A 27740-nucleotide genomic window follows, 5' to 3' on the forward strand; every position below is an offset into this window, starting at 1 on the left:
CTTGTATCGGCTTTTCATCCTTCCCTGTTTTGCTCTCCCTACCCCTCATTCCTGCTGCATGGGATCATATTCCAAAATAAACTTGAATGTAAGCCTTTGTCTCAGGCTCTGCTTTCGGGGAACCCAGGCTAAGACAATCCTTATAACAATCAGGACGGAGGTACTATTATTATCCCCACTTCACAGGGGAGGAACCTGAGGCTTAGAAAAGTTTAGTAACCTGCCAAAATCATACAGGGGGTAAGGGCAGAGCCACTGAAACGTTTAGGAAGGAAGGAGAGGGTGTGAAACGCTCCTCTCAGGAGAGGGAGATTGGATTTACCAGGGAATTGTAATAGAATTTCTGGCAGTCTTGTGTGTCTGTTGAGGTTTGTGGCCATGAATTTGAAGCAAATCCAGTCACCCAAGGGCCGGGATGTTCTCCAGCGATACTCAGGTGCTCCGACGGAGGCACTGTGGGAGGGCAAGGGTGAGGGGTTGGGCAGAGCAGTAAGCAGCTGGGAGCCAGGGTGACCAGGGGTGTTGGGGGGCTTGGGCTCCTGGTGATGATAAGGAGTGTGGGCCCTGGGACCCCAAGGACCTGGCATTGAATCCAGGCTCTGTGGTTTACTCCCAGCATGACTCTGAGCAGCTCACCTGACTTCTCAGATTCCTCATCTCTAAAATGGGAATAAAGGCATCCTCACCCGCATGGTTGGGGGGACAGTTAGAGATCCCATAAGAGAAGTAATAAGAGCTAATGCCTACGTGCCCAGCCCCATGCTAAGTGCTCTTTCCAGCCGTTAATTTACTAACCCTCACAAACACTCTGTGAAGTGGGTGCTGTTAGAGCCACAGGTCACAGAGAAGAAAAATTAGCCACTGTAAGTTAAATGACTTGCCTGAGGTCACACAGCAGAAAGCATCAGACTCAGGATTTGACCTGGTAGCCCTCACCAGAGTCTGCTCTTAGCCTCTCCTCCACCCAGCCTCCCAGGAGACCTGCCTTCTAACAGGCACCATTTTCCTTAACCCTGGTGGGAACAGAGCTGCCACTTCCTAGTTCCTTTTCCAGCCAGCTGGCCCTGGCTTTCCTCTGCTCCTGTGAGCCTAGCTCCAGGCCAGCTGAGGCCAGTTCTCAGCATTGGCTCACATTCTCCCCGTCCCCTGCCGCTAACTGCTCAGGGCCTATTAGGGGCCCACACTTCTCAGGAGATACACTGCTCTCCCTTAAGGTACTTGGAGAGTGGGCTTGAGGGACCTTTAGCCCTGACGTGGGCTGGGGGATGGGAGCGGGGAGCAGGGTGGCTCTGATTTGCTGGCCTTTATGGGGAGGGAGACTGCTTTGGCGGGCTTCACGGCTCCACCCTCCATGTCCCTTTGCCTGTGAGCTTGGGGCCCATCCCCACCTCCCCTGCTTCCAGCTGCACTGAGGAGTTTCCCAGCCTTGTGGCCCACGTGACCAGCTTCTCTCACTTCCTCCCTTTGGCCCCCTCCGCCTGCTGAGCCCAAGGCCCAGCCCTGCCCCTGGCCCGGACCCACCCCCCCTACACACACACACAGGCCAAGCCTGAGCCCAAGAGCTGGAAAATGGGCTGGAGAAGAAAGGCCTTGGCATTTGGGGCCAAGCCTGGGGCTGCTGGGGTGGATAGGAATGGTGAGTAGAGTCCAGGAAAGAAATGTAGAGGTGGAGAGAGGAGACCGGGAGCCCTTGACTTTGGAGACCTGGAGCAGCACCTCTTGTTTTTATTTATTTACTGAGCACTTAGTCTGTGCCGACCACTACCCTACCCTAAATTCTTTATCTATCTAGTCTCTCTTAATCCTCACTGTAAGTTTATAAAGTAGATATTATGATCCCCAGTTTACAAACAGGGAAACTGAGGCAACTAGAAGTTAGAGGCCTAAGGGCAAGTGGAATTGGCCAAGCAGGGATTTGAACCCAGCTCAGTTTGCTTCTCCTGTAAACAGGTGAGGAAGGGAACCCCAGGGTGACGAAGTTACCCAAGGGGCTGGGAGACCAGCTGTCCCAGAGACCAAGAGTGATGAGTCTGTGGGGTTTTAGAGCCTGCTCCTGGGTCACATGCAGGAGAAGTCGCCCCCATCCCCTCCCAGCTTCCTGCTCTCCCGGGGGCTCCCCTGCACCTCTGAGCCAGGTCTGGGGGTCAGGATGGGGCCGGGCCCCGGGGTCGGGTCGAGGTGCCCGTCAGGAAGGCAGGCTCCAGGGGGCGGGCTGACAGACACCAGAAGCCCTCCCTGAACAAAGGCTGGGTGGGAGGCGGCCTGGCGTTTCCACACCCCGCCTCTCCCAGCGCCTGCTGTGCCACGACCACAGTCAGCAAGGCAGGACGAGCATGGCTAGGGCCGCGGCCGCTCTGCTGCCCCTCGTTCTGCAGCTCACGGGCCTGGCACTGGCCCCGGGGACCGGCAGAGGTGGGTCGGGGCACCAAGGGCTTGGGGGCAGACAGGCAGGACCTCACCTCTTGCTCAGCCCAGTCTGAGGGAACGGCTGGGGCCGGGGGCCGCCTCCATGGGCCCTGCCTCGGGGTGCGTGCGCCTCCCAGGCCAGCCTGAGTCCTCCCCGTCGGTGGAGGAGCCAGCATGGTCGGGGCAGCACGGAGACTGTGGCATGGGGTCCCGGAGCAGGACAGGGCTTCCTGCTCTGGCCTCGAGAAGAATTCCTGCAGGCAGCGGTGGGGGAGAGTCTGCCCTGGAATCTGGGAGTCTGAAGTTAATTATTTGTCTTGAGAAAGGGGAAAAAAAAGAAGGCCCGCCATGGGAGCTGACTTTGAGTCTCTGTGTCTGGCTTTCATCCAGAAGGACAGGCAGGAACAGGGAGGTCAGGGCCGGGACTGTGCAGGGGGGGAAGGGAGGGGAGCCGAGGACAGGTCCACGGGGAGCAATCAGGCTTTGTGCAACAATCAGGAGCTCTTTCTGCAGGTCTCTCCAGGCAAAGGACCGGCCCGATCTTCCCTGAGGGTCCCAGAGGACCCTCAGCTTCTCCCCGACCCCTTTCTTGGGCCTGATTAAGCAGGCCTGGAGGGAGTGGCCTGAAAGGAGGAATCATGGGGGTGGGGTGGGGTGTCAAGCTGGGGTGGAGGGTTTAAGATACTGGGACCCCATCCTTGGCCGCCCTTCATGGGGCTGGGAAGGAAGCGAGGTACAGGGGCCTTACCAAGACAGAGAGCCATTCCAAGTGACGACACCCTGCCCAAGGTAGGGGTGTGGGTGGGGGGCGGGGGGGTAGCAGGGTGGGCTGAAAAGATGAATGGCACTTGGGAAAGCTCACATTTGGACTTGCTGCTGGGAACCTTCAGATGTGTGATTTAGAAAGGTTGTGAAAAGAGAAGAGGAGCACGTGGAGGCAGGGAGTCTTCAGCCTCCTGAGTGGCGACAGAGGGTAGAGGAGAGGGGCTGGGGGGGATGGGTTGGGGGATGACTGGCTGAGACCAGAGACTGATGGACTTTGGGAGGGGTACAAAAGAGAGAAGCTGAGCCCCAGATTTCTGGGTAGGTGGGGATGGCATTAACCAAGCCGAGGAACTCAGGACAAAACAGGTTTGGACGAAAGAAGACAATTTAGGTCTTGGACGAGAATCTTCAGCCCCCTTTGGTGGAGGCAGTGGCGGGCGGGGGAGTGAGCAATATTGTTCCCCCGCTTCACGGGACTAGTGTCCACGAGAAACCCTTTTAGCCACCCCCAGGCCCAGCCTCACTAATGAGCTGCCTCGGTAGAAAGACCCTTCCCTCTCCCTCCACCTCTTCCTCTGCTCACTCACTTCCCGCTCCAGACCCTCTGCTGCCCCGCCCGCCTCTGCTGGGAGGAGGGATGATGTTTGTGGGAAGGACACCTGGAGTCAGACAATGACCCCCACCACCTTTGTTTCCCCGACGGTAGGAGAGGGATCAGAGTCAGGTGAAAGTGGCCGTCCCCAACCCCAGGCCTGAACTCAGAGGTGCCCCCTCCTAGGACCCAGTGTGCTCCAGAACCCGGGACAACCTGTCTTCATTCTCATGGTGCCTTGAAATCTAGTTGGGGGCCCTACCAGCACCCTCCCCAAACCCTTCAAGAAATGCAACCAAGTCCCACTTTCTGGAGCCCACTCCGCCCTGTGTGGAGTTCCCAGGCCCCTCTGCCACAGGCCTGGAAAACAGTGGCAAGGCTTGGGAGTGGCGGCAGAGGGAAGAGTTGCCCCTCCCTGTGCACGGAAGTGGTGCCCTTTCTGAAGGTGAAGACAAGCAGAAGGAGGCTGGGGTTTGCCCACAGACCCCAGGTACCTGAAAGCAGCCCCGCCTTTCACTCCTCTGTCTCCCTCTCCTGTACTTCAGCCTGTGCTGGCTTGTGGGCCCTCCCAGCATGACATATCAGCTCCCCAGGCTGCCCCTGGCCAAGTCCGTGGCCTGAGTGAGGCTGGATGACCCTGGCACAGCCCCCATGGCTGGGGACCCCTGCAGAGTCAGGGCAGGCTACAGGGAGGCCCTGATCTAGATCCTGCCCCCAGGATCCCAGTGAGGCGGGGTCCCTAGGGCTTATATACCTGCCTGAGGCTCTTACTACTTGGGAAAGCTGGTCTAGGTCACTTTCTTGCACCCAGGGCTCTCTCCTCCTCCTCCCATGCTTTCACTCCAGCCCCCCTCACAGACCACCTCTCCTTCCCTGGATGGGGGGTGGCAGGTGGACAAGGGTGGGGCACAGGATAGACATCAATGGGAAGACAAACCCAGGAAGTCTTGCTAGCCCCTCACTGACAGGCCCTCCCTGGATTCTTGTGCTTTCAGGAGGGGCCATCCCCAGGGAGTCTCTGGGGCTTGCTGACATCCACGACTATCAGCTGCAGGCGCCCGCCCACTCCTCAGCCCCTGCTGGGGCCCCCCAGAAGCAGTGGCGCCCCCTGGAGGAGCGACTGGGAAGGCTGGAGGCTGAAGTCACAGAGCTCAGAGAACAGGTACCACTGGAGGCAGTGGGTGTGCGTGGGGCAGGGCAGGCCTCATGTAGTGAGAGGGAAGGAGAGAAGGGGGGCCCGCGGGACCCTGAAATAGAGTTTTGTTTTAAATGTACGTAGAAAGATTCTTATCTGAACGGTTCTTTTTCTTTTTTTAATAAATTTATTTATTTATTTATTTATTTATTTTTGGATGCCTTGGGTCTTCGTTGCTGCACGCAGGCTTTCTCTAGTTGCGGCGAGTGGGAGCTACTCTTCGTTGCGGTGCGAGGGCTTCTCATTGCAGTGGCTCCTCTTGTTGTGGAGCACGGTCTCTAGGCGCATGGGCTTCAGTAGTTGTGGCTCACAGCCTCAGTAGTTGTGGCTCACGGCCTCTAGAGCGCAGGCTCAGTAGTTGTGGGGCATGGGCTTAGTTGCTCCGCGGCATGTGGGATCTTCCCGGACCAGGGCTCGAACCCCTGTCCCCTGCATTGGCAGGCGGATTCTTAACCACTGCGCCACCAGGGAAGCCCTCCAGGCTAAGAACTGTTAAACAGTTCTTAACATCGGTTCTTTCATACCAGGGAAGCACCTCCGGGTATTTGTTTTGTCAGATTTTCATATTCTTTCATGTATTCGGCAAACATTATGGAGCATGATCAGGAAAGATTTCGGATAGATAAAGGTCTTTAACTGTTGGGTCACAGGCACTGAGTCCCCTTTTGTCTAAAGGAGAGGACTGGGGGCCCGTGATCCCCTGCGAGCCTATCCAGACCCCAGGCTATGAGAACTGGGACTGTTTGAGCTGGATTCTGCCTGGAAGGGGACCCACTTTTCTCTGGAACTGTCACGTTTCCTTCTCATCCTGCCTTGGCTTTCACACCCCACAAATCTGTGGGAGTTGGTGGGGAAAGCTGAGCCAGTGCCTCTTAGCCCCACCTCTCTCCCCAGAACAAAGACCTGCAGGGGAGGGTGAGGCAGCTGGAGTCCTGTGAATGCCACCCGGCTTCGCCCCAGTGCTGGGGGCTGGGTCGGGCCTGGCCCGAGGGGGCTCGCTGGGAGCCTGATGCCTGCACAGCCTGTGTCTGCCAGGACGGGGCCGCACACTGTGTCCCCCAGCCTGGGCTGCCCCATTGCCATGGTGAGTGCCATCCGCCTGCCCACTGGCACCACCTCAGGGCCCGGAAATGGCCCTGAGCGCCTGAGCGACAGCACCATCTCCTCCTCAGGCTGCAGCCACAACGGTCAGGCCTATGGCAATGGGGAGACCTTCGCCACAGACGCCTGTACCACCTGCCGCTGCCTGGTGAGCTCCTGTGACCCACCCTGGATACCCCATACCTGTTCCCCTCACCTGTCTGCCTCACCTCAGCTACCTGTCGCTGCAGCCTGGTGTGCTGAATGTTTAGAAGTGGGGTCTCCCTGCCCATCCCCCCAAGCCTTGCCACTGGCCGCCTTCAGCTGATTCCTAAGAGTTCTGCTTTCTGGAGCTCAATCCCCACGCACACAGTGGGGTTCTTGTCTTCCTATACCTGCTCCTTCGCCTGTGGACCCTCAGTGTCCCCAGTCATCCATCTGTCCCTGCCATCTACCTGCCTCTGCTCCCTCACTTGGCTCCACACCCACCTATTTCTTTCCTCACCCCTCCACTGAGGAAGCCCTTGGTTCCCTTTCTAGGATCTCTCCACGCTGGGGAATTTGCTGGCACCTGGAAGAGATGGTTTCCGAGGGTCGAGAGTGGCAGGAGATGATGGGGGAGGGGGAAGGATGTCTCTTTTCTGTCCTTGGGCCAAGGGTAGCCCACGTAGTCTGAGCCAACTCAGCCTCTTGCACCTCTGGTGGGTCCCAGCCTGGGGAGAGGTTTCAGTTCTGGAGGCCCTATCCTCCAGGGTTCTGATGCCTACTTTCCACAGGAAGGAGCCATAACCTGCACCCAGAAGCCATGCCCAAGAGGACCCTGCCCGGAGCCGGGCGCGTGCTGCCCGCACTGCGAGCCCGGTCAGCCTTCTGCCAGCCCCAGCCCCACCTCCTGCACTCGTTCTGGGGCCCCAGAGCCTGGCCTGCCACCTGCCACGTGTCCAGAGGGCGTCTGCCCACTCGCTCTGGCAGTGGCTAGGGTTGTTCAGAAGCGAACCCCAAGTCAGCAAATGCTGCCTCTGACTTGGGACTGAACCAAAGGCTCTCTACATCAGCAGTCCCCAACCTTTTTGACACCAGGGACCAGTTTCATGGAAGACAATTTTTCCATGGACCGGGGTGGTGGTGGGGGAAGGTTTCAGGATGATTCAAGCGCATTACATTTATTGTACATTTTATTTCTATTATTATTACATTGTAATATATAATGAAATAATTATACAACTCACCATAATGCAGAATCAGTGGGAGCCCTGAGCTTGTTTTCCTGCAACTAGATGGTCCCATCTGGGGGCGATGGGAGACAGTGACACCAAAAGTGTGTTGCTTATATCCAGTCTATTCCATAAGATGCACCTTAATTGTCACTTGCCACCCACCGATAGGGTTTTTTTTGTTTGTTTGTTTGTTTATTTATTTATTTTTTTTATTTTATGGCTGTGTTGGGTCTTCGTTTCTATGCGAGGGCTTTCTCTAGTTGTGGCAAGCGGGGGCCACTCTTCATCGCGGTGCGCGGGCCTCTCACTATCGCGGCCTCTCTTGTTGCGGAGCACAGGCTCCAGATGCGCAGGCTCAGTAATTGTGGCTCATGGGCCCAGTTGCTCCGCGGCATGTGGGATCTTCCCAGACCAGGGCTCGAACCCGTGTCCCCTGCATTGGCAGGCAGATTCCCAACCACTGCGCCACCAGGGAAGCCCCCGATAGGGTTTTGATATGAGTCTGCAAGCAACTGATTTATTATGGTCTCTGTGCAGTCAAACCTCTCTGCTAATGATAACCTGTATTTGCAGCCGCTTCCCCGCGCTAGCATCACCACCTCAGCTCCACCTCAGATCATCAGGCGTTAGATTCTCATAAGCAGCACGCAACCTAGATCCCTCGCAGGCACAGTTCACAGTAGGGTTCGCACTCCTATGAGAATTTAATACCACCGCTGATCTGACAGGAGGCGGAGCTCAGGAGGTAATGCGAGCCATGGGGGGCAGCTGTAAATACAGATGAAGCTTTGCTCACTCGCTTGCTGCTCACCTCCTGCTGTGCGGCCCGGTTCCTAATAGGCCACGAACAGTTACCTGTCCGTGGCTCGGGGGTTGGGGGGACCCCAGCTCTACCTGATCTTTTTCCCTTCCTCAGGCAGCTTCTAATCTAGTGAGAAGATAAATGTATATAGCTAGTATAATACAAGATTTCAGAGCCAATGAACAGATTAAGAGGAGGTGGAGAAAGGTCATAAGTGGTCAGTCGCCAGAGGAGAGGGCAGGAGGGCAGGGGAAGCCCACCCAGACTAGGTGATCAGGGAGGGCTCTACATACAACAGGTCATCCGAGCTGGATCTTCAAGGGAAAGTGGGGTTTCACCAGAAGGAAAGGGTGTACTTGAAGGCCCTCTAGGCAACAGAGTGGGGAAAGGTGTGTTGCAGGAAATCAGACTGGGAAGGCCAGTGGGAGCAAACTGCTGTAAGCCTTACAGTTTGGACTTTCTTCTGTGGACAATGGGGAGCCACTGAAGGCTGAGAAGCCAGAGTGTGGCATGTTCAAAGAGGCGTTTTTGGAATTTTCATGTGGTATGGGTTATATGCAGAGAGACCAGTTAGGGGGCTATTACAGTGGTTGCCTAGGCATGGAGCCAAGGATGGCAGTGGGCTGCAGAAGGAGGGGTGTTTCCAAAGAACATAGTTGGATCCCATGGAATAGTGGACTCTGAGCTTGGGAAACTAGTGATGCCAGTGACCTGAAGACAGCTGGAAAGGAGTGGAGGCAGTGGCTATTACTGGTTCATAGTCAGGAAGATAAGGTTGCCGGGTTTAGCAAATAAACATATAGATACCTGGGACTTCACTGGTGGTCCCGTGGTTAGGACTCCATGCTTTCACTGCTGAGGGCCTGGGTTCAATCCCTGGTCAGGGAACTAAGATCCTGCAAGCAGCACTGCCAAAAAAAAAAAAAAAAGGATGCCCTGTTAAATTTGAATTTTGTATAAATAACATTTTTAAATACAAGTATGTCCGGTGCAATATTTGGGACATACTTATACTAAAATATTATGTGTTGTTCATCTGAAATTCACATTTAACTGGGCATCCTATATTTTCTCTGGCAACCCTACCCCAGGAAGAATGGCAGCTGCTAGTTTGAAAGGTGGGACAGAGGCTTAGGTACTGGTGAGGTCTGGAAATGTAGCCTGAGAGTTTTGGCCAGAGATGAGGAGTAAAGTCTTGGGAGTTGTTGGATCTCCCAACAAAGAAAAGGGACACACACACACATCGCTTGCAGGACACGTGGTGCCTCAGGGCCACTGCTAGCACATATAATGTTTTTGGTGAAATTTTAAAAAAGGCACACTTTCCTCAATGCTTCCGTGTGTTGTAAAATAATGGAAATCTAGTGATTATTCGAGGCAGACACTATACTGCCATCTGCTGGAAAGTTGCAGTAAGTATACAAATCTCTGAGAATCACCTGAATGGTGCCCCTTTGATGTGGCGCCCTTGGCCGTGCTTTCGCCCCAGTTCTCTGGGTCTCTTACTTGGGGGCCTGGCCCTGGTTTTGCAGACTGTACTGGAGGCCACAGGAGTGGGGAAACGTGGCAACTGGAGCCCTGTGTCATCTGTACCTGTCAGGTAAGGGAATCAGAGCCTTGTCCCATCCACCACCCACGTCCCCACCGCCCGGCTTAACCCCAGGCCTGGCAGCGCCAAGCCCAATCTGGGGTCCTGGCAGGGCTGCTGCTGCCACCCCGGCATTGAGGCCTGGAGCCTGCTAGGCCAGCAGAGTAAATTGGCTTGGGCAGTAGAGGAGGAAGGAGGGCTCAGTGTCTACCCTGCAGGCAGGGACGGTGCAGTGCCAGGGGCCCTCATGCTCAGAGCTCAACTGCCTGGAGAGCTACACCCCACCTGGGGAGTGCTGCCCCATCTGCCGGCCAGGTGACCTCCCCCCCACCCTGCCCCGCCGTCCCCTCGGCCCCAGAGGGTTCCGTACCTACTTGGGGTCATGCCTTCCCTCGGGTAATGTCCACCCACCCTGCTCTCTGCTGACCAGTCCGTCACCCTGGCAACACTCCCCAGGCTGTGAGTATGAGGGGCAGCTTTATGAGGAGGGGGCCAACTTCCTGTCCAGCTCCAACCCTTGTCTCCAATGCTCCTGCCTGGTGAGTCCCCCGCACCTTTGCCCAGACCCTGATCTTCCTGGGACACCCCCGCCTACCCTGGGTCACACCTGCCACTCTTTCAGCCCCTCACATACTTTCTGAGGCCTGGTGCCAGAGAGATTCTCCCTCCATCCCCACTCTGTGGCCTATCCTGCTGTCTCTGGGAGCCAGACCCAGGGGCAGTACAGCTATGGGTGCATTACAGAGGAGCCTGGTTCGCTGTGTGCCCATGAAGTGCCCGCCCATCCCCTGCCCTGAACCAGCCCTGAGGCCCGGGCACTGCTGCCCAACCTGCCAAGGTGAGCGCCCTGCCCCTTCCCTGGTAGAGCTCCAGGGAGGGCTGTTATGCCACTTCTTCAACCCAAAGCCCACTCTGCTGGCCTCTGACCTGCGGGTTCCGTCAGTGGGGGGAGCCATGCCTGGCCATCCCTCCTCTGGGGCTGGAAGGCCTGGGCTCAGATTCTGCCCTTGTCAGTGGTTATGTACCTCTGAGGGAGCTACTCCGTGCTTCAGTTCCCCATTTGTAAGATGTGTGTAATGATATGTACGTCAATAAACGTTGACTATTACCTGCTTTGTGCACAGAAGACACAGGGTGGGCCCTCGAGGCAGACCACTAGAGGGTGACACTAAGTCCATGCCAGTACTCTTGCAAAGGCAGGATTAGATTATGCACAGATACTATGGAAACTCAGAGGAAGACGACCTAATGCAGCCTGGGCAGAGAAAGGAAAGCATCCTGGAGGTGGCGAGTCTGCAGCGAACCTCCAGGTTAAAGAGCAGTTAGCAAGGTGAAGGGCGGAACACGGTGGAGGGCATTCCAGGAAAAGAGGGCAGCTTGGGACTGACACTCAGTGTGAGGTGGGTGTGTGTTAGTCGGGAAGGTGCAGGCAGGCAGGAATGGCCAAAACTTGCACTGAGACATGGGGAGGGGCCAGAGACAGGTGGGTGTGGCCATGCTGGCCCTGGAAGGCTGGGAAGGGCAGGCTAAGGAACTTGGGCCTTAGCCAGCCTGGGGCGCTGGAAGGCTGAGGCGAGGGGTCCAGGCAGAGGCAGGATCTGGTCTGGTTTAGGCTCAGAGGAGAGCCCTCAGAGGGCATGTGAAGGAGGGGGTTCTGGCTGAAGCTCCCACCAGGCCTCCCTCTGCCCATCGCCCCCCAGCCCAAGGCTGCACAGAAGGTGGTTCTCACTGGGAGCATGGCCAAGAGTGGACCACACCTGGGGACCCCTGCCGGATCTGCCAATGCCTGGTGAGTCTCAGTGCTGCTCCTGGGCTGCCCCCACCCCTCCCCGACCCCAGGCCCGCCAGATTCGTTCCTTCATTCCACTGAACACATCCCAAAAGGCACTGTGAGGGGACAGAGATGGAGGAGACCTAACCCTGAACACCATGAGGGTGGGGAAGGGGTCGCGCCCTCAGTATGTCCAGTTCTGAGCAAGTAGGTGAGCAGGATGTCTGTGAACCAAACTCGAGGAGCTTCAGGTTACAGGAGTGAGGCTGGGCGGGATATGACAGGCAGCCCAAGCTCCAGGGAGGGAGAAACACAACTGGCCTGAGGCATCTAGAACTCTGCTGTCTGATCAGGAGCCACTACATGTGGACAATGAGCCCTTGAAATGTGGTTGTCCGGTTTGAGATGGGCTCTAAATGTAGAATATACATTGGATTTCAAAGACTTAGTACGAAAGAAAGGAATGTAAAATATCTCATTAACACTTCATGTTGATTACATGTTGAAATAACTTTTTGGATATTTTGGTTTGAGTGGAACATAATATTAAAATTTAGGTCCATCTGTTTCTTTTTACTTTTTGAAATTTGACAACTAGAGAATTTAAAATGACATACGTGGTTTGTGTTATATTTCTATTGGGCAGAACAGATCTAGAATATCTTCATGCGGGGGGGGGGGGGTGTTTACTTAGATCTTAACCGGTGAGTAGGATTTGAGCAGGGAGAAATGGTGCTATAGACTGAATGTTTGTGTACCACCCCAAATTCATATGTTGAAATTCTAACCCCCAAAGTGATGGTATTAGGAGGTGGGGCCTTTGGGAGGTGATTAGGTCATGAGGGTGGAGCCCTCATGGATGGGATTAGTGCCTGTATAAAAAAGACCCCAGAGAGCTCTCTCGTCCCTTCCACCATGTGGAGACACAAGCAATTAGACAGCCATCTATGAACCAGGAAGGAGACTCTCACCAGACACTGAAACTCCTAGCACCTTGATTTTGGACTCCCCAGCCTCCAAAACTGTGAGAACTAAAGTTTTGTTGTTTATAAGCCACCCAGACTATGGGAATTTTTATTACAGTGGCCTGAATGGGCTAAGACACCAGGCATAAGGGAAGAGTCAGGGCAAAGCCTGGGGGAGGAAGGGGGTCACACGGAGGCCTAATGTCCAGGCAGGGTGCACGCCAAGGAGGGCTGTGGTTCATGGGGGCTGAAGCCAGAGTCACAAAGCTTCCTGACAGCTTGCCAAGGACTGAGGACTCCATTGTGAAGGCCGTGGAGCACCCAACCCCTTGGCAACCATGTGCTTCCCCTCCCTGTTCACACTGACAACCCACCGCCCCCCCCCCCCCCCGACCTGTGAGGAGAGTCACTGGCAGCCCAGATACATATGGGGCTAAGGTAGTGAGCCCAGGTATAGGTGTGAACTCCAGGGATGGAGTCTGTCTGGGAAAGACCATGGGGAGTAGCAGCAGCTACTATCTGTTAACTGTCAGCTTCCAGAGGTGGATGCCATACCACACACTTATCTTATCCCCATAACAAGGCTATGAGGGCAGGTCTATTATTGTCTCTCTTTTTTTTTTTTAGATGAGTAAACTGAGGCACAGAGAACTTAAGTGGCATGCTAGGTTATACATCTATATTAGTTTCTTGGGATGCTGTAACAAAGTATCACAAAAGGAGTGGCTTAAACAACAGAAATTGATTATCTCATGGTTCTGGAGGCTGAAGTCCAAGACTGAGGTGTCGGCAGGGTCGGTTCCCTCTGAGGGCTGTCAGGGAGAATCTGTTCCAGGCCCCTCTCCAGCTCTGGCAGTTGGCTGGCGATCCTTGGCATCCCGTGGCTTCAGCCTTCATCTTCACATGCTTCTCTCCCTGTGTGAGTGTGTGTCTGTGTCCAAATTTCCCCTTTATATAAGGATACCAGTCAATGGATCAAGGGGCCACCCCACTCCAGTCTGACCTCATCTCAACTTAAGTGATTACATCTGCTACGACTCTATTTCCAAATAAGGTCACAATCTGAGGGGGTTAGGACTGCAACATAAGAGTTTGAAGGGGGACACAATTTACTCATAGCAGTATCTAATAAGTGGATAGCTGGGATTCGAATGCTGTTTCTGCCACTTGGATGAGCTCTGACGGCCCATTCCTCTGCCTACTCTGCCCCCTACCAGGAGGGCCACATCCGGTGCCACCAGCGAGAATGTGCCAGCCTGTGCCCATACCCTGCCCGGCCCCTCCCGGGCACCTGCTGCCCTGTGTGCGATGGTAAGTCAGCGAGTGGATCCTGGAGGGGCTCGGAAAGCTGATGGACGGCCCAGCTCGAGCCTCCCATGAAAGCCAGGACACTGAATGGCATGGGGCCCTGAGGAGGGTCTAAGGCACCCTCTTCCCAACAGGCTGTTTCCTAAATGGGCGAGAGTACCGCAGCGGGGAGCCCGTGGGCTCTGGGGACCCCTGCTCCCACTGCCGTTGTGCCGTGAGTGTGTCTGCCCCGCAGGGAGGGCCTGGCTTCTGGGCCTGCCTCTCACAGGCTGACCAGGTCCTTTTGGCAGAAGGGGAGTGTCCACTGTGAGCCTCTGCCCTGCCCACCGACGCCCTGCAGACACCCAGGCAGGATCCCTGGGAAGTGCTGCCCAGTCTGTGACAGTGAGTGGGGGGCTCGAGTCACCAGGGGGAGGGGTGGGCACTGCCCCGAGAGAGGCTCTGGGTCTCGGAGTGGGGTGGTTGCTTCCGGTGGACTAACAGGAAGCCCCCTTGAGCTAAAGTACAGGGGAAGTCCTTTCTAAAGCTGAGCTCTGTCACCACGGGTGAGGGATGAGTTCTCACCTCGCCTCATGGCACCCTGGGCACGTGGGGGCTGGGGGAGGCTGGCAGGGCCTCCTGGAGGACAGGGGTGGCTGTCAGGGTGGGGGGTGGACGCCTCGGGTGCTCTGAGGCTTCCCCATCAGCCTCCAGCCCTGTGCCCCAGTCCCTCTGTCATCCTAGCCAGGCTGTGAGTACCAGGGACACCAGTATCAGAGCCAGGAGACCTTCAGACTCCAAGAGAGTGGCCGCTGTGTCCGCTGTTCCTGCCAGGTAGGCGGTGCCGCTGTCTCATGCCCCGGATCTGTCTTGTCCCTTGAGGGCCACTCACCCAGCCTCCCTCCTAGGCCGGCGAGGTCTCCTGTGAGGAGCAGGAGTGCCCAGGCGCCCCCTGCACCCTGTCTGACTCTGGCCCCCAGCTCTGCCCAGGTGTGTGTGTTGGGGGGCAACCACGAAAGGGTGCTGCTTCCAGCAGCTAGAGATGGAGGAGTGTTCCTTCACCGTAAGGGGGGCATTCCTAAGTCCACCAGCCATTCCAGAGTGTGTTCAGAGGCTGCTGTGGGGATGGCAAAGCCAGTGTCTTGGGAAGGGTCCTATGGTCTGGGAAGGACAGGGATGGGTGGAGGTGTCCAGGTTGCCATGGTGACAGCCCTCCCGCCCCTCACTGTAGCCTGCGTGCTTGGTGGAGAGGAGTTTGCTGAGGGGGTCCAGTGGGAGCCTGATGGTCAGCCTTGCACAACCTGTTCCTGTCAAGCTGGGGTGCCCGTGTGCAGGGCTTTGCTCTGCTCCCCAGCCCCTTGCCAGCACCCCACCCAGCCCTCTGGTGAGTGCCCCGCCCTGATCTAGCATTCTTCTCCTGCCTTGCCCAGCCCACCCTGATCGGCTGGGCTGTGATCACCCTGCTCTACCCAGGTGCCTGCTGCCCCAGCTGTGAGAGCTGCACCTACCACGGCCAAGTGTACGCCAACAGGCAGAACTTCACAGATGCAGACAGCCCTTGCCACACCTGCCACTGCGAGGTACCCCCCCAGGCTTGCTGCTGCCCTGCTGAGCCCCTCCTGGGGCCCACCCCCATTGCCCTCTCACCTGCTCCCAGGATGGGACCGTGACATGCTCCTTGGTCAACTGCCCTCCCACAACCTGTGCCAGGCCCCAGAGTGGACCCGGCCAGTGCTGCCCCAGGTGCCCAGGTATGTGCTTACTGTACCTGTCTGGCTTGGTGAACCCTTGACCCTGCCACTCCATGGCCCCATGGGCCCAACGGATACCTTAGAAAGCAATGGCCTTCCGAATTGTTTTCAGTCTGACACAGCTTGGGACTCTCTGGAACCCACACGGTACGGGTGGGAGAGATGAGTAGACATCCGTTTGTCCCTTCATGTTACGACACCACCCTTCCCTCCTTTCCTACACTTCCTCTTCCAATACCCCCACCACGCACATCTATTCGTATACCTGTATAAGCCTGGTTCATGCAACAAATGTTCAGGTTTCCTACGCAAGACACTGGGAGCTGGGATGCTGTGTGCCCTGATCTCCGCCCCCACGGAGAGTGTGCAGGGCGCATATCACAAACACAGGCATGCACACGCATGAGCCCTTCGGCTCTTCACCCTCAGAGGCACACACAGCTGCCTGCAGGTAAAGGAACTAAACACACACACACACACACACACACACGCACAAGTGTGTGCTCAGAGAGATATCCTTGTCTGCATACACAGCCCCTCCTCCTCCTCCTCTCCCTCCATGGGGACAGCTTCCAAGCGGCACTTGTGCAGTGGCTCTGGACTCAAGGGTAGAGGGACTGTCAGCCTGCTCCTCGCACTGTCAGTCTTTGTCCCCACTCCTGCCCCCCCCCGCCCCACTGCCCAGACTGCATCCTGGAGAAACAAGTGTTTATGGATGGCGAGAGCTTCTCCCACCCCCGAGACCCCTGCCAGGAATGCCAGTGCCGGGAAGGCCATGCCCACTGCCAACCTCGGGCCTGCCCCAGGGCCTCCTGTGCCCACCCGCTGCCTGGTCCCTGTTGCCAGAACAACTGCAATGGTGAGGCGGACGGGATGGGGGGTGGTCCCTCGGGATGGCTTGGCCCCATCTATAGGCCTTTAGGGCTGGGAGGGCAGCATGCCCTGGGGGAAGGAGAGCCTCTCCCAGGCCCATAGCTGCCCCCTCCCCCAGGCTGTGCCTTTGGTGGGAAAGAGTACCCCAACGGAGCGGACTTCCCCCACCCCTCTGACCCCTGCCGCCTGTGTCGCTGTCTGGTGAGTCTGCCACCCGTATGGGAAGGAAGAGTGGGTGGGGTGGGTGGGGGCACTTGGGGAGACCAGGAGAGGTCCGCCAAGGTGAGAGTGAGAAGGGGAGGGGTCTCCTCCACCTTCTACCACTGACTTGGCCGGGCCTCGTGCATCTGCAGAGCGGCCACGTGCAGTGCCCAGCCCGCCGCTGCCCGCCCTTGCCCTGTCCAGAGCCGCTCCTGTTGCCAGGAGAGTGCTGCCCGCAGTGCCCGGGTAGGAGCCGCACCCCTCGCCGCTTCTCCGGAGGGACCCCCCTCGGCAGCCTCCCCCCCGCCTCGCTGACGCTGGCTCTCTGGCTGCAGCCACCCCCTCTGGCTGCCCTCGGCCCGGGGGCGGGGTCCCCGTGCGCCACCAGGAGCACTTCTTCCAGCCCGACGACCCCTGCCGCCGCTGCCTCTGCCTCAACGGCTCCGTGTCCTGCCAGCGGCTGCCCTGCCCACCGGCGCCCTGCGCCCACCCGCGCCAGGGGCCCTGCTGCCCCTCCTGTGACGGTAACGCCCCGGCTGCACCCGCCCGCACTCCTTCCAACTCCACCCCGGAGCCTCACCTTCTCGGTCCCCCTCTTACTCTGCGTCCCTCTTTATCTCCAGGCGGGGCGCCACCCCTTCTCCCCCCTTCCTCCTGGCCCGCCCCTCCGGGGGCGGGGTTCTCACTAAGAAAGTGGGGGAACGGTGCGCACCCAGCCTGCAGGGCCCGGGAGGTAGTGCGCCCGGTGCGCCGCCTCCATGGCCCCCCAGCCCCTCGCCTGCCCCCCAGGCTGCCTGTACCAGGGGAAGGAGTTCGCCAGCGGCGAGCGCTTCCCTTCGCCCACTGCCCGGTGCCACGTCTGCCTCTGCTGGGAGGGCAGCGTCAGCTGCGAGCCCAGGGCCTGTGCCCCAGCACAGTGCCCCTTCCCTGCCAGGGGTGACTGCTGCCCTACCTGTGACGGTGAGGGGACGGGAACTGTACGGGTGGGGGGACAGGAGGGCGGGGTCAAAGTCATCTTTACTGCCCTAGAGTGGGTCAAAAATATTTATTACCGTAAGACAAAAGCCCTGGACCAAATTCTGTGTGGGTTTTTCCTATAGATTGGACAGGGAGCATTTATCTTTTTTCTTTTTTGTAATATTTATTTATTTATTGGCTGCGTTGGGTCTTAGTTGCAGCACATGGGATCTTTCGTTGTGGCGCATTGCGGCGCACCAGCTCAGTAGTTGCAGGCGCGAGGGCTTAGTTGCCCCACGGCATGTGGGATCTTAGTTCCCCGACCAGGGATCCAACTGGCGTCCCCTGCATTGCAAGATGGATTCTTAACCACTGGACCACAGGGAAGGCCCTGGACAGGGAGCTTCCTTACAGGCTGAAGGGGAGAAAGTTTGCCCTTTGGCCAATCCAACTGCCACTCCCCAGACCCCTTTACGCACCGGCCAAGACTGAGCCCTTCCCTTCCCACCAGGTCTCTGAGGCCTTGGGCTCAGGCCAGGCCCAAGCTCAGAGCTGGATGACTGGTCTCCTCTCCCTGATTTCTGCCCCTCCCCCCGCCCTCCCTGTCCTCTCTCCAAGGCTGTGAGTACCTACGGGAGTCCTACCTGAGCAGCCAGGAGTTTCCGGATCCCCGAGAGCCCTGCAATCTGTGTACCTGTCTCGGAGGCTTCGTGACCTGCAGCCACCGGCCCTGTGAGCCTCTGGGCTGCAGCCACCCGCTCACCCCGTCTGGGCACTGCTGCCCGACCTGCCAGGGTAGACCTGCCCTCCCACTGCCCCTCTCGACTCCCCGGCCTCCCTTCAGCTCCAAGTCCCCTGGTCTGGTCACTGTCACCCCTCCCCCGAGACAGCCACGCAGCAAGCCCACAGCCTGGGTTTTCCGGGGGTTCCTCACCCCATACTCGCACCCTCCTCTCTGTCCCTGCTGTCACCTCACGCTGACTGTGAGGGGCACCACATAACCACCCCTGTGCTGCCAGACCTTCCTGCTCTTCAGCTGTCTCCCTGCCTTCCTAAAATATCACGTCACCAGACTCAAAGCCACTCAGTGGCTCCACTGCCCTTGAGTCACCCAACCACATTTGGGCAACTTCCTTCTCCCGTGGCTTCTAAAGAAGCCACCCTCCCGAGCCCAGCCCACCTCTCACCTTCATTTCCAGTGTGCCCATGTCTCTCATCTTCCTCCCACAAAGGCCGGTGGTCTGTGGTCCCACCCTCAGTCCTCCCCCGCGCTTCATGCATGCAAGTCTCACCACCGTGGTCTGGCTGACGTCTTTCCTCCCGCCCCGCACCTTCCCAGCCACTCATCTCTCTTTCTGACTCTTAGCTAAGCTTTGGTAGAGGACCCCAGGCCCGGCTGTGTGTGTGTGTGTGTGTGTGTGTGTGTGTGTGTGTGTGTGTGTGTGTGTCTGTGTGTGTGTCTGTGTTGGTGTCTGTGCGTGTGGCAGCAGAGGGATCCACTGATTGCGACTCTGCCTTGTATTCCCCCCTCTGCCAGGATGCCTCTATCATGGGGTCACCGCCGCCCCCGGAGAGACCCTTCCTGACCCGCTCGACCCCACCTGCTCCATCTGCACCTGCCAGGTGAGGCGGCCCTTTGGGGGCTTGGAGCCCTTCATCCCTTGATCCTCCTCTCTGGCCAGAAAGAGGTCGTCTCCTCCTCCCAGGGTACACGCTGCCTGTGACATCCATCAGGACAAGATTGGGCTCAGGCCTCCTGGGCTGAGGGAGGGGGTCTGGGCCTGGCAGGTCAGTAGGGGCACACCCCCATGAGGCCACGTGTGGCCTGGTTTGAGGGTGTGATAACATGGGAAGTGGCAGCGTGACCTCTCTCCCCCAGGAAGGCTCCATGCGCTGCCAGAAGAAGCCGTGTGCTCCAGCTCTGTGCCCCCATCCCTCCCCAGGGCCTTGCTTCTGCCCTGTTTGCCACAGTGAGCACACATGCCGGCTCCCCCCGCCCCCCGCCCCGCACCTCCCCCTCCCGCTCTGCCAGACCTGGTAGCACAGCCCCCGCCCAGGAAACATGTCACCCACAGGCTGCCTCTCTCAGGGCCGGGAGCACCAGGACGGGGAGGAGTTTGAGGGGCCCACAGGCAGCTGTGAGCGATGTCGCTGTCAGGTGTGGTAGGGAGGTGGCAGAGGGGGCAGGGGCGGGGTCAGCTGGCCTGGGGAGCAAGTCACTGACCGTGCATCTCCTGCAGGCTGGCCAGGTCAGCTGTGAGCGGCTGCAGTGCCCACCTCTGCCCTGCCCACTCCAGGTCACAAAGCCGGGGAGCTGCTGCCCTCGCTGCAGAGGTATGCCTGGCCAGTGGGGCTGCTCCCTTGTTTCCGTCCCTGGGTCCCGTGTCCCTCCATCGGCCCCACCTCCCTCCCCTCAGCTCTCCTCCAGACTTCCCACCTCCCTGTCCACCCGTCTGTCCCTCCCACACCTCAGCCCTTGAGCTCTCACCACATCCACCTTCAGCTCTTCCTACCTATCCCTGCCCCTGGCCTATCCAGACCGTCTCCCCTTCTAGGTGCTTATTAGAATCTCCTCGAAGCTGCCGCATTCCTAACCACACCCCATTCATAATGATAATAATGACAATTAACATTTATTGAGCACATACCATGTGCCGGACCCTGAGCTAAGCGCTTTACACATACCTCATTTGATGCACACAACGATCTCATCAAATAGGTATTATTATTAACTTTTCCCATTTTACAGATGAGAAAACTGAGGTAACATAACTTACCTGTGGTCACTTAGCCAGTAGATGGCAGAGTAAAGATTTGCATCTAGGCCGTCTGGTTCTAGAGTAGGGGCCTTTTTTAGCCTGTGTGGGCCCTCGCCCCATACACTGCCCAGCATGGTATAGGAACTGTCAGCGTCTCCTTGCCCTGAGATGAAATCTCCATTTAACGGATGGGGAGACTGAGACTTGTAGAGATTGAGTTACTTTGGGCACATGGTTACTGATGGAACCTCTCATTCATCCCACGTGCATTTATTACACACTTGCTGCAGGCCAGGTACTGTTGCTGGTGCTCAGCTATAACAGATAGTGCCTGCTGCCTGGCACTGGGTCTAGCAAGCAAGCAGACAAGGAATGGGATTAGAATCCAGGTGTTCTGACCCCGACCCAGTGTCTTTCCCCTCCATCACATGCAGGAGTTCTGTCCCAGGCCACCTTTCCACTATATCCCTGCAGAAACCCCTCCTGGCACCCATATACCCTACTGAGCACCCAGGGTGAGGAGGGTGGGTCAGGGGCAGACATGCAGAACCCAGACTCAGAGCTCATCCCTGCCCACCTCGGACACAGGCTGCCTGGTTCATGGGGAGGAGCACCCTGAAGGCAGTAGCTGGGAGCCCCCCGACAGCCCCTGCTCCTCCTGCATGTGTCATGAGGGTGTCATCACCTGTGCCCACGTCCAGTGTATCACCTCCTGTGCCCAGCCTCACCTGGGGCCCCGTGACTGCTGCCCTCGATGCTCTGGTACTGGGAGCCTGGGGTGGGGGGGTGTGGGCAGGGAGGCAGTGCCTGGTCAGCATCTCCCTGCCATTGCCCTGGGCTGGGCGGCAGAGATGCGTCGTTCCAGGAGAAGTGGCCCCCATTCTTATGCACACCCCAATCTCTGAGGCTGGGGGGCCTGGCATTGCTGCCAGCCTGAAAGCTCCCTGATTCTTTTCTGCTCTTAACCCCCCGCCCCACCCCTGCCAAGACTGTGAGCATGAGGGTCAGAAGTATGAGCCCGGGGAGAGCTTCCAGCCTGGCACAGACCCCTGTGAAGTGTGCACCTGTGAGGTAGGGGAGGGCAACGCTGAGGGGCAGCCTGGACCCTGCGGGGAGCAGGCATTGTGGGGTCTGAGTCAGGAGTGTGTCCCTGTGCCCAGGGAGTGAGGCAGGGGCTTGGGGTGAAGAGCCGGCAGGGCCAGCAAGTCTGGGGGGGCAGGCAGTGGGCAGGCCCTCCTGGCTGGAGTGTAGGGTGGTGTGGGTAGAAGGTTGTGGGGAGATGCCTGGGAATTGGTTGGGGGCCATATTGGGGAAATTCTATTTGAAAGGTAAGGGTGAGCCAATGAAAGGGTTTTGAGCAGGCAAATGACATCATAGATCAGGAGATTAGGCAGTGGGATTGGGGAGGGGATGGCATGGGAGGGGGATGGCATGGGAGGGGGATGGCATGGGAGGAGGATGGCATGGGAGTGCAGAAGGGTCAAAAGGCGCATGAAGGTTCAGGCCCACGTGACTACAGGGAGCGGGCACTGTCATCTCTGGGGGTCGGGGCATGGGGTGAGGAGCAAGTCTGAGGAGACGCTGAGTCTCTCTGCACACTGTAGTCTGACCTGCCCAAGGCAGATGGAGGAGCCTGGAGTCCAGAGGAAAGAGGGTGGCTCTCGGCTTCCATGGCCTGGGACCCACCCCCTGCTCGCTCGCTCGTTCAGCTGCAGCCTGAGGGAACTCCCAGCCTTCGCTGTCACCGGTGGCAGTGTCCCAGCCTGGTGGGCTGTCCCGCCAGCCAGCTCCTGCCCCCTGGGCCCCAGCACTGCTGCCCCACCTGTGCCCGTGAGTCCCCAGACTGGGGGGGTAAAGAGGGCAGGGCTGCCACCCTCAGAGTGACACTGGAAGGGCCAGCCAGCTCTCCTCCACAATCCCAGCCCCAGCTCTTTCCTGAGTCCAGTGGGTTGTTCTGGAAACCTGTACCCTGGAGGGTGAGACCTGTAATACCCTAAGGGGAAACGGGAAGCTAGCAGGACCCCTTGACTCTGAAGCCTGGTGCATCTTGTCCAGCAGGTGACGCTGCAGGGTTGCAGTTGTGCTGGCCGCTGGCTCCTTGAGGGCAGGGATATTAGGACCAGAGGGGCAGTGAGTCGCCCAGCTATAGAGGTGGGGAGAGGTGTTCTTGTCAACACTCGCTCAGATGTGCTGCTGCAGGGAAAGAGGAAAGGCACGATATTTACTAAGCACCTACTGCATGCCACGCACTGTACTTGGTGCTTTTAATAAACAGCATCACATTAAATTCTCACAGTTACCCAGTGAGGAGGTGTTATTACTCCTTTTTTTAACAGATGAAGAAATTGAGGTTCAGAGAAGTTGATTAATTTGCCCAAAATGGCACAGGCACTGAGTGCTGGAGCCAGGATTGGAACCTGGGGTACCTGGCTCATTGTGCTTCCTTTCAGACGATAAGTGGGAGGGGGGAGAAGGGCGGGCAGCCCAGTGGTCCTTAGTGACCTCAGGCTGAGGAAGCCACACTTCGTCCGTTTTCAGGCCCTCCATGCTAGCAGCCTAGCAAAGTTCCTTTTCAAAAGTCCAAACTTTTCTTTGCTGGAACAAAAGGAAAAGGGATCTGTCATTCCTGGAATCAAGGTGTTAGGGCCATAAGTATGCCCTGGGCCCAAAAAGCCCGGGGATGCAGTAAGGGGATAAGGGGTCAGTTAGGCTTTGTCCCCCACCCCCATCCCGGCAGCATCTCCCATACTGCGTTCTTGTCTTCACAGAGCCACTGAGTCCCTGCACGGAGCACCTGCGGGGGTCTAAGCTGGCCCCGCCAGACCCCTGCTACACCTGCCAGTGCCAGGTGAGCCCTCCTGCCTTGGGGACTCCTCAAGCCCCCTCTTCCTCCTCCTCTGTGGGCTGTGGCTGCGACTTCTCTTCTGCAGCAGCTCTGGGCTTCCTACTCACCCCCGACATTTGCCCACTTGTCCTGAATGTCACATTCTGCCTAGGCCCTGCTCCCTCCCTGCTGTTCTCTACCTGTAGTGTTCCTGTGCCCTTCCACAGGACCTGACTTGGCTCTGCATTCACCGGGCCTGTCCTGAGCCCAGCTGTCCCCTGTTGGAGCGCCATACCCCCCCTGGGAGCTGCTGCCCCGTGTGCCAGGGTTCATGCCCAATTTTGTTCTGCATCCTCAGAGCCGGAGCCAGGAGGGAGACAGGAGGGGTGGCATCCATGGGCCAAGTGGGCAACCTGGGGTGTGCACTCAGAATGCAGGCTTTGTTCTTTTGTAGAAAGGGAGGGCTGTTCGTTGGGGTGGAGTAGGGACGCATGAGGTAGAGGGAGGCAGGGAATGAAGCCTGGATTCTCAAGGCCTGGCCTGAGGCTTAGCTCAAGGACCTGAGGCCCACTAGCAGGGCATCGCACTGCTGAGCTGGCAGCTGGCCCAGAGGAAAGTTCCAGCTTCTGGCTCTTGCGGCTTCCGGGACACTCTGGACATCCCGAGCACTGGTGCAGGGTCTGCCATCTAGTAGGCCCCATGGTGCTGGTTGAAGAAATCAACACCATCAGGGTGCTAATTGGATGGGGTGGGCACCGCTCTGCCCTGGCCTTCAGGGTGAGCTCATGCAGGCGGAATGACAGTGCTCTCCCATCCCCATTTCTTCCTCCTCAGAATGTGTGGTGGAAGCTGAGGGCCGGAGAGTGGCAGATGGAGAGAGCTGGCAGGACCCCAGTGACGCCTGTATCACTTGCACCTGTCATGTGAGCTGGAGGTGGGAGGGTGAGGGTGGAGGACCTGAGAGATGGATAAAGGGAGGAGCCTCCGGTCACTGGACCAGAGAATATGGGGTCTTCGAGGTCATCAGAAAAAGGCGCCCCCTCTGGGCATCCCTGTGTGAGGGCAAGTAGCTGAAGGTGCATTTCATCCCCTACTTGAACATGAAGTGGCTGTTCTTGTGGGGCAGGGGCAGAGAGAGAGGGGGCTCCCGCCCCAGTCCCTGATCCAGAAATTCTCCAAGAGTGTGAGGCCAGGGACTCCAGACCCTGCCGGAAGTCCCTAGAGCAATGGCATCTGTCCTCAGCGGGGCCGCGTGGAGTGCCGCCTGGAAGAGTGCCAGGCCCTCTCCTGCCCCCACGGCTGGGCGAAGGTGCGGGAGGCTGGCAGCTGCTGTGAGAGATGCCAAGGTGCGGGCCAGGGAGATGGGGGGGTCGGGGAGGGGGGGAGGCGGGAGCGAGACCCAATGTGAGGGATGGGCAGCGGACCCTCGCCCCTTACTGTCCCCTCAGCCCCCGCCCAGTGGTGCGCGCACCAGGGCCGGCAGGTGGCCTCCGGGGAGCGCTGGGCCGTGGACGCCTGCACCAGCTGCTCCTGCGTAGCCGGCGCCGTGAGCTGCCAGAGCCAGCGCTGCCCGCCGCTCTCCTGCGGGCCCGTGAGTGCCGCTGTCTGAAACGGTGGGATGGGTGGCCACTTGGCACCGCCCGCCTGGGTGCACCGGGGAAGGAGGAGGCTGGGCTCCCGGGTCGTGCAGTTCCCGAAGCAGCCACGAGGTGGCGCTCTGACCCCGCCAGCAGTAAGTCCAGGAGCCCTGGAGCCTTCCGGGCGATCCTCCGTCCCCCGGGAGGCTTTGCGTGGGGCACGGCAGGGAGTGCAGCGTGTCTGACGGTGTCTGGGGCGGAGGCCAGGACGAGGCCCCCGCCCTGAGTCCCGGCAGCTGCTGCCCCCGCTGCCTGACCCGGCCCGCTTCCTGCATGGCCTTCGGAGACCCTCATTACCGCACCTTCGACGGCCGCCTGCTGCACTTCCAGGGCAGCTGCAGCTACGTGATGGCCAAGGACTGCCGTGGAGGAGACTTTAGGTGCGCAACTCCCTCTGCCTTCTCCCTGCCCCCTTACACCCGTCCCTGCTGACCACTGCATCTGGGCCTCCCACGCCGCAGCGTGCACGTGACCAACGATGACCGGGGCCGGAGCGGCGTGTCCTGGACCCACGAGGTGGCCGTGCTGCTGGGAGACGTGGCCGTGCGGCTGCTGCAGGCCGGGGCGGTCACGGTGAGTAGAGCCAAGGACCCGGGGAAGGTCGGTCCCGCGCTTTCCTCTCCGCTGTCCCGACGTCGCTCCTCCTCCCGCCTCCCTTCTCCTCCAGGTGGACGGGCGCCCCGTCGCCTTGCCCTTCTTGCAGGAGCCTCTGCTGTATGTGGAGCTGCGGGGACGCACGGTGATGCTACACGCCCAGCCGGGGCTCCAGGTGCGGCCGGGGCGAGTGGGGTGCAGGGGAGCCTCGGGCCTGTTCAGGTGTCTGTACCTGTAGAGGGAGTGGGGATACCAGCTACCTCCCAGGCCAAATGAGGCCACAGAGGTGAGAGAGTTCTGCTGGATTCTGAAGGGAGAAGAGGAATCAGGGTTAGAGACCTCCACGTGTGATGAAAGGAGTTCTGAGCCTGGTTTGCGATCTTGACTCAGCCACCCACACACTGGGGCTCTTAGGCCATTACCTTAAGCCAATCCTCTCTGGGCCTCAGCTTTCCCATCAGTCAAATGGGGGAAGGGTTGGGAGGGTGGACAATGTCAACCGCCGTCTCCTGGGTGGTTTCAGAGATTTTTTCCAATTCCCATGTCAAAGAGTAGTTCACTCCCTGGCCTCCAGCAACAAGCACATTTGTAAATTCATAAAATAAGGCTTGTCTTCTCTTATGATACAGACTCTAATTATGCTTTGTCCTCGGTAAGGCCTGAATGCCCATGAGAGAGTGACTCTCTGGAAGTGGGTTGCATTTCATGGGGGCGCCGAGTTCATGGAGGATGAGGGGAGAAGGTGCCCTTTTGCGGGAGCTGTGGGTGGCTCTTCATGTCTTCTGTGTTTGCCCAGGGCTGACAGGGCAGGTGCCTACTTGGCCTTGGCCAGGGCAGCCTCCCTTCCAGGAGGCAGCTCCACCCGTCCATTCTCCTCCCCTACAGCAGGGGGCGTGCTGACGCCGCCAGGATGGGCACTGGGCTTCCTGGGGCCCCTGCCTTTCCCCACTCTCCAGTCCCAGCCTCTCTGCACAGGTGCTGTGGGATGGGCAGTCCCAGGTGGAGGTGAGAGTGCCTGGCTCCTACCGGGGCCAGATTTGTGGGCTCTGTGGCAACTTCAATGGCTTTGCCCAGGATGATCTGCGGGGCCCTGAGGGGCTGCTCCTATCCACTGAGGCTGCGTTTGGGAATAGCTGGCAGGTGAGTGGCACAGGAGCTGGGGGGCAGCGGGGAGGCACAGTTGAGCATGAATCTCAGAGCAGCCCTCTGGTATGGAAAGGGAAGTTTGCACACAGGTGGGTTTTGGGGCTTTCAAGGAGGTTTGGGGCCTTCTTGCCTGCTATGGTGCTGGGGGAGGCAGGATGGCGTGTTGAAAGAGGTCTCATCATCTGAATCCCCAAGCCCTGCTTTGCCGCTCATGGACTGTGTGACCTTGGACAAGTCACTTACCTGCTCTGGGCCTTGGTTTGTCCATCTGTAAAATGGGGACAAAGAAAAAGGAGCTGATGCTTCCTTTGCTGTTCTTATAGGGAGGTTTATGAGGCTAAAACAAAATATTTGGTGGAAAGTTCTTTGAAGAACATAGCACACAAAGGTCGGCTGCCAGTGGACGCTGCCATATAGAGCCACTTTCCCCACCTAGGTCCCAGAGGGACCAGGACCTGGTCGGCCCTGTTCTAAGGGCCGTGAGGTGGATCCATGCCGGGCAGCAGGGTACCGTGCCAGGCGTGAGGCCAACGCCCGGTGCGGGGCGCTGAAGTCCTCCCCGTTCAGTCGCTGCCATGCTGTGGTGCCACCGGAGCCCTTCTTTGCCGCCTGCGTGTATGACCTCTGTGCTTGTGGTCCTGGCTCCTTGGCTGACACCTGCCTCTGTGACGCCCTGGAAGCCTATGCCAGCCACTGTCGCCAAGCGGGGGTGACTCCTGCATGGCGGGGCCCCACGCTCTGCGGTGAGGGGGCAATGCCCAGTGCGAGTTGGGGGAGGGGTGACACAGAGGGCTCAGGTCTGGACAGCGTAGGTACAGGGAGGGTCACGGGGGTGGACCTGGTGACTGGGAAGTGACTCTGCCTTCCACTCCACCTGCAGTGGTGGGCTGCCTCCTGGACCGTGGCTTCGTGTTTGATGAGTGTGGCCCACCCTGTCCCCGCACCTGCTTCAACCAGCATGTCCCCCTGGGGGAGCTGGCGGCCCACTGCGTAAGGCCCTGTGTTCCCGGCTGCCTGTGCCCTGCGGGCCTGGTGGAGCACGAGGCCCACTGTATCTCACCCGAGGCCTGCCCCCCAGTCCTACTCACTGGGGACCAGCCACCCAGCACTCTGCCCAACCCCAGCCGGGAGCCCCAGGGGCCACCCTGAGCCAGGACGACACCGACCAGGATTCATCAGGCTAGAAGTCTTCCCTCGGAGAGAAGCTCCCACACTGCCCGGGCATCGGGAGCCCGGGTCTGGGCCCCGCAAAGACCCCAGCCGTGTGGAGTCAGAAGCAGTAAACTCGGGGACTGCCCTAAGGTTTCTCTGTGTGTATGTGTGCTGCCTC

At 58.5% G+C, this 27740-nt stretch overlaps 1 protein-coding gene across 3 annotated transcripts; it reads left to right on the plus strand.

Moving 5' to 3' along the window:
- Positions 1-2287: 2287 nt before the first annotated feature.
- Positions 2288-27711, plus strand: KCP (kielin cysteine rich BMP regulator). 3 transcript variants are annotated; one of them, XM_059933449.1, is made up of 42 exons: positions 2288-2412; positions 4759-4925; positions 5853-6042; positions 6131-6207; positions 6815-6899; positions 9590-9657; positions 9864-9960; positions 10102-10184; positions 10390-10483; positions 11346-11434; positions 13599-13692; positions 13824-13903; positions 13980-14073; positions 14417-14502; positions 14577-14658; positions 14900-15052; positions 15142-15248; positions 15326-15419; positions 16105-16278; positions 16411-16493; positions 16646-16739; positions 16829-17017; positions 17283-17453; positions 18069-18245; positions 18988-19073; positions 19330-19420; positions 19526-19608; positions 19691-19784; positions 20798-20971; positions 21198-21280; positions 21919-22039; positions 22978-23057; positions 23261-23360; positions 23868-23956; positions 24277-24379; positions 24482-24624; positions 24878-25050; positions 25132-25243; positions 25338-25439; positions 26240-26404; positions 26847-27153; positions 27291-27711. In XM_059933449.1, the coding sequence occupies exons 1-42, from the start codon at positions 2334-2336 to the stop codon at positions 27557-27559; spliced, it is 5082 nt and encodes a 1693-aa protein (XP_059789432.1). In that variant the 5' UTR covers positions 2288-2333; the 3' UTR covers positions 27560-27711. The 3 variants fall into 3 exon arrangements, with proteins under 3 accessions (XP_059789432.1, XP_059789430.1, XP_059789431.1); XM_059933447.1 differs by having other exon boundaries at positions 9864-10184; positions 19508-19608; XM_059933448.1 differs by having other exon boundaries at positions 9864-10184.
- Positions 27712-27740: the final 29 nt, after the last annotated feature.

This window comes from Balaenoptera ricei, chromosome 9, assembly GCF_028023285.1.
Source record: "Balaenoptera ricei isolate mBalRic1 chromosome 9, mBalRic1.hap2, whole genome shotgun sequence".
NCBI lineage: Eukaryota > Metazoa > Chordata > Mammalia > Artiodactyla > Balaenopteridae > Balaenoptera > Balaenoptera ricei.

What these genes read in the sequence shown, in the direction of transcription:
- KCP (XM_059933447.1), top strand. Translation starts at nt 2,334, where the DNA reads ATGGCTAGGGCCGCGGCCGCTCTGCTGCCCCTCGTTCTGCAGCTCACG. An exon ending in GCTCCATCTGCACCTGCCAG is followed by an intron (nt 19,074 to 19,329) that starts GTGAGGCGGCCC and finishes TCTCTCCCCCAG; the next exon opens with GAAGGCTCCATGCGCTGCCA. An exon ending in CGCCGCTCTCCTGCGGGCCC is followed by an intron (nt 24,625 to 24,877) that starts GTGAGTGCCGCT and finishes GGCGGAGGCCAG; the next exon opens with GACGAGGCCCCCGCCCTGAG.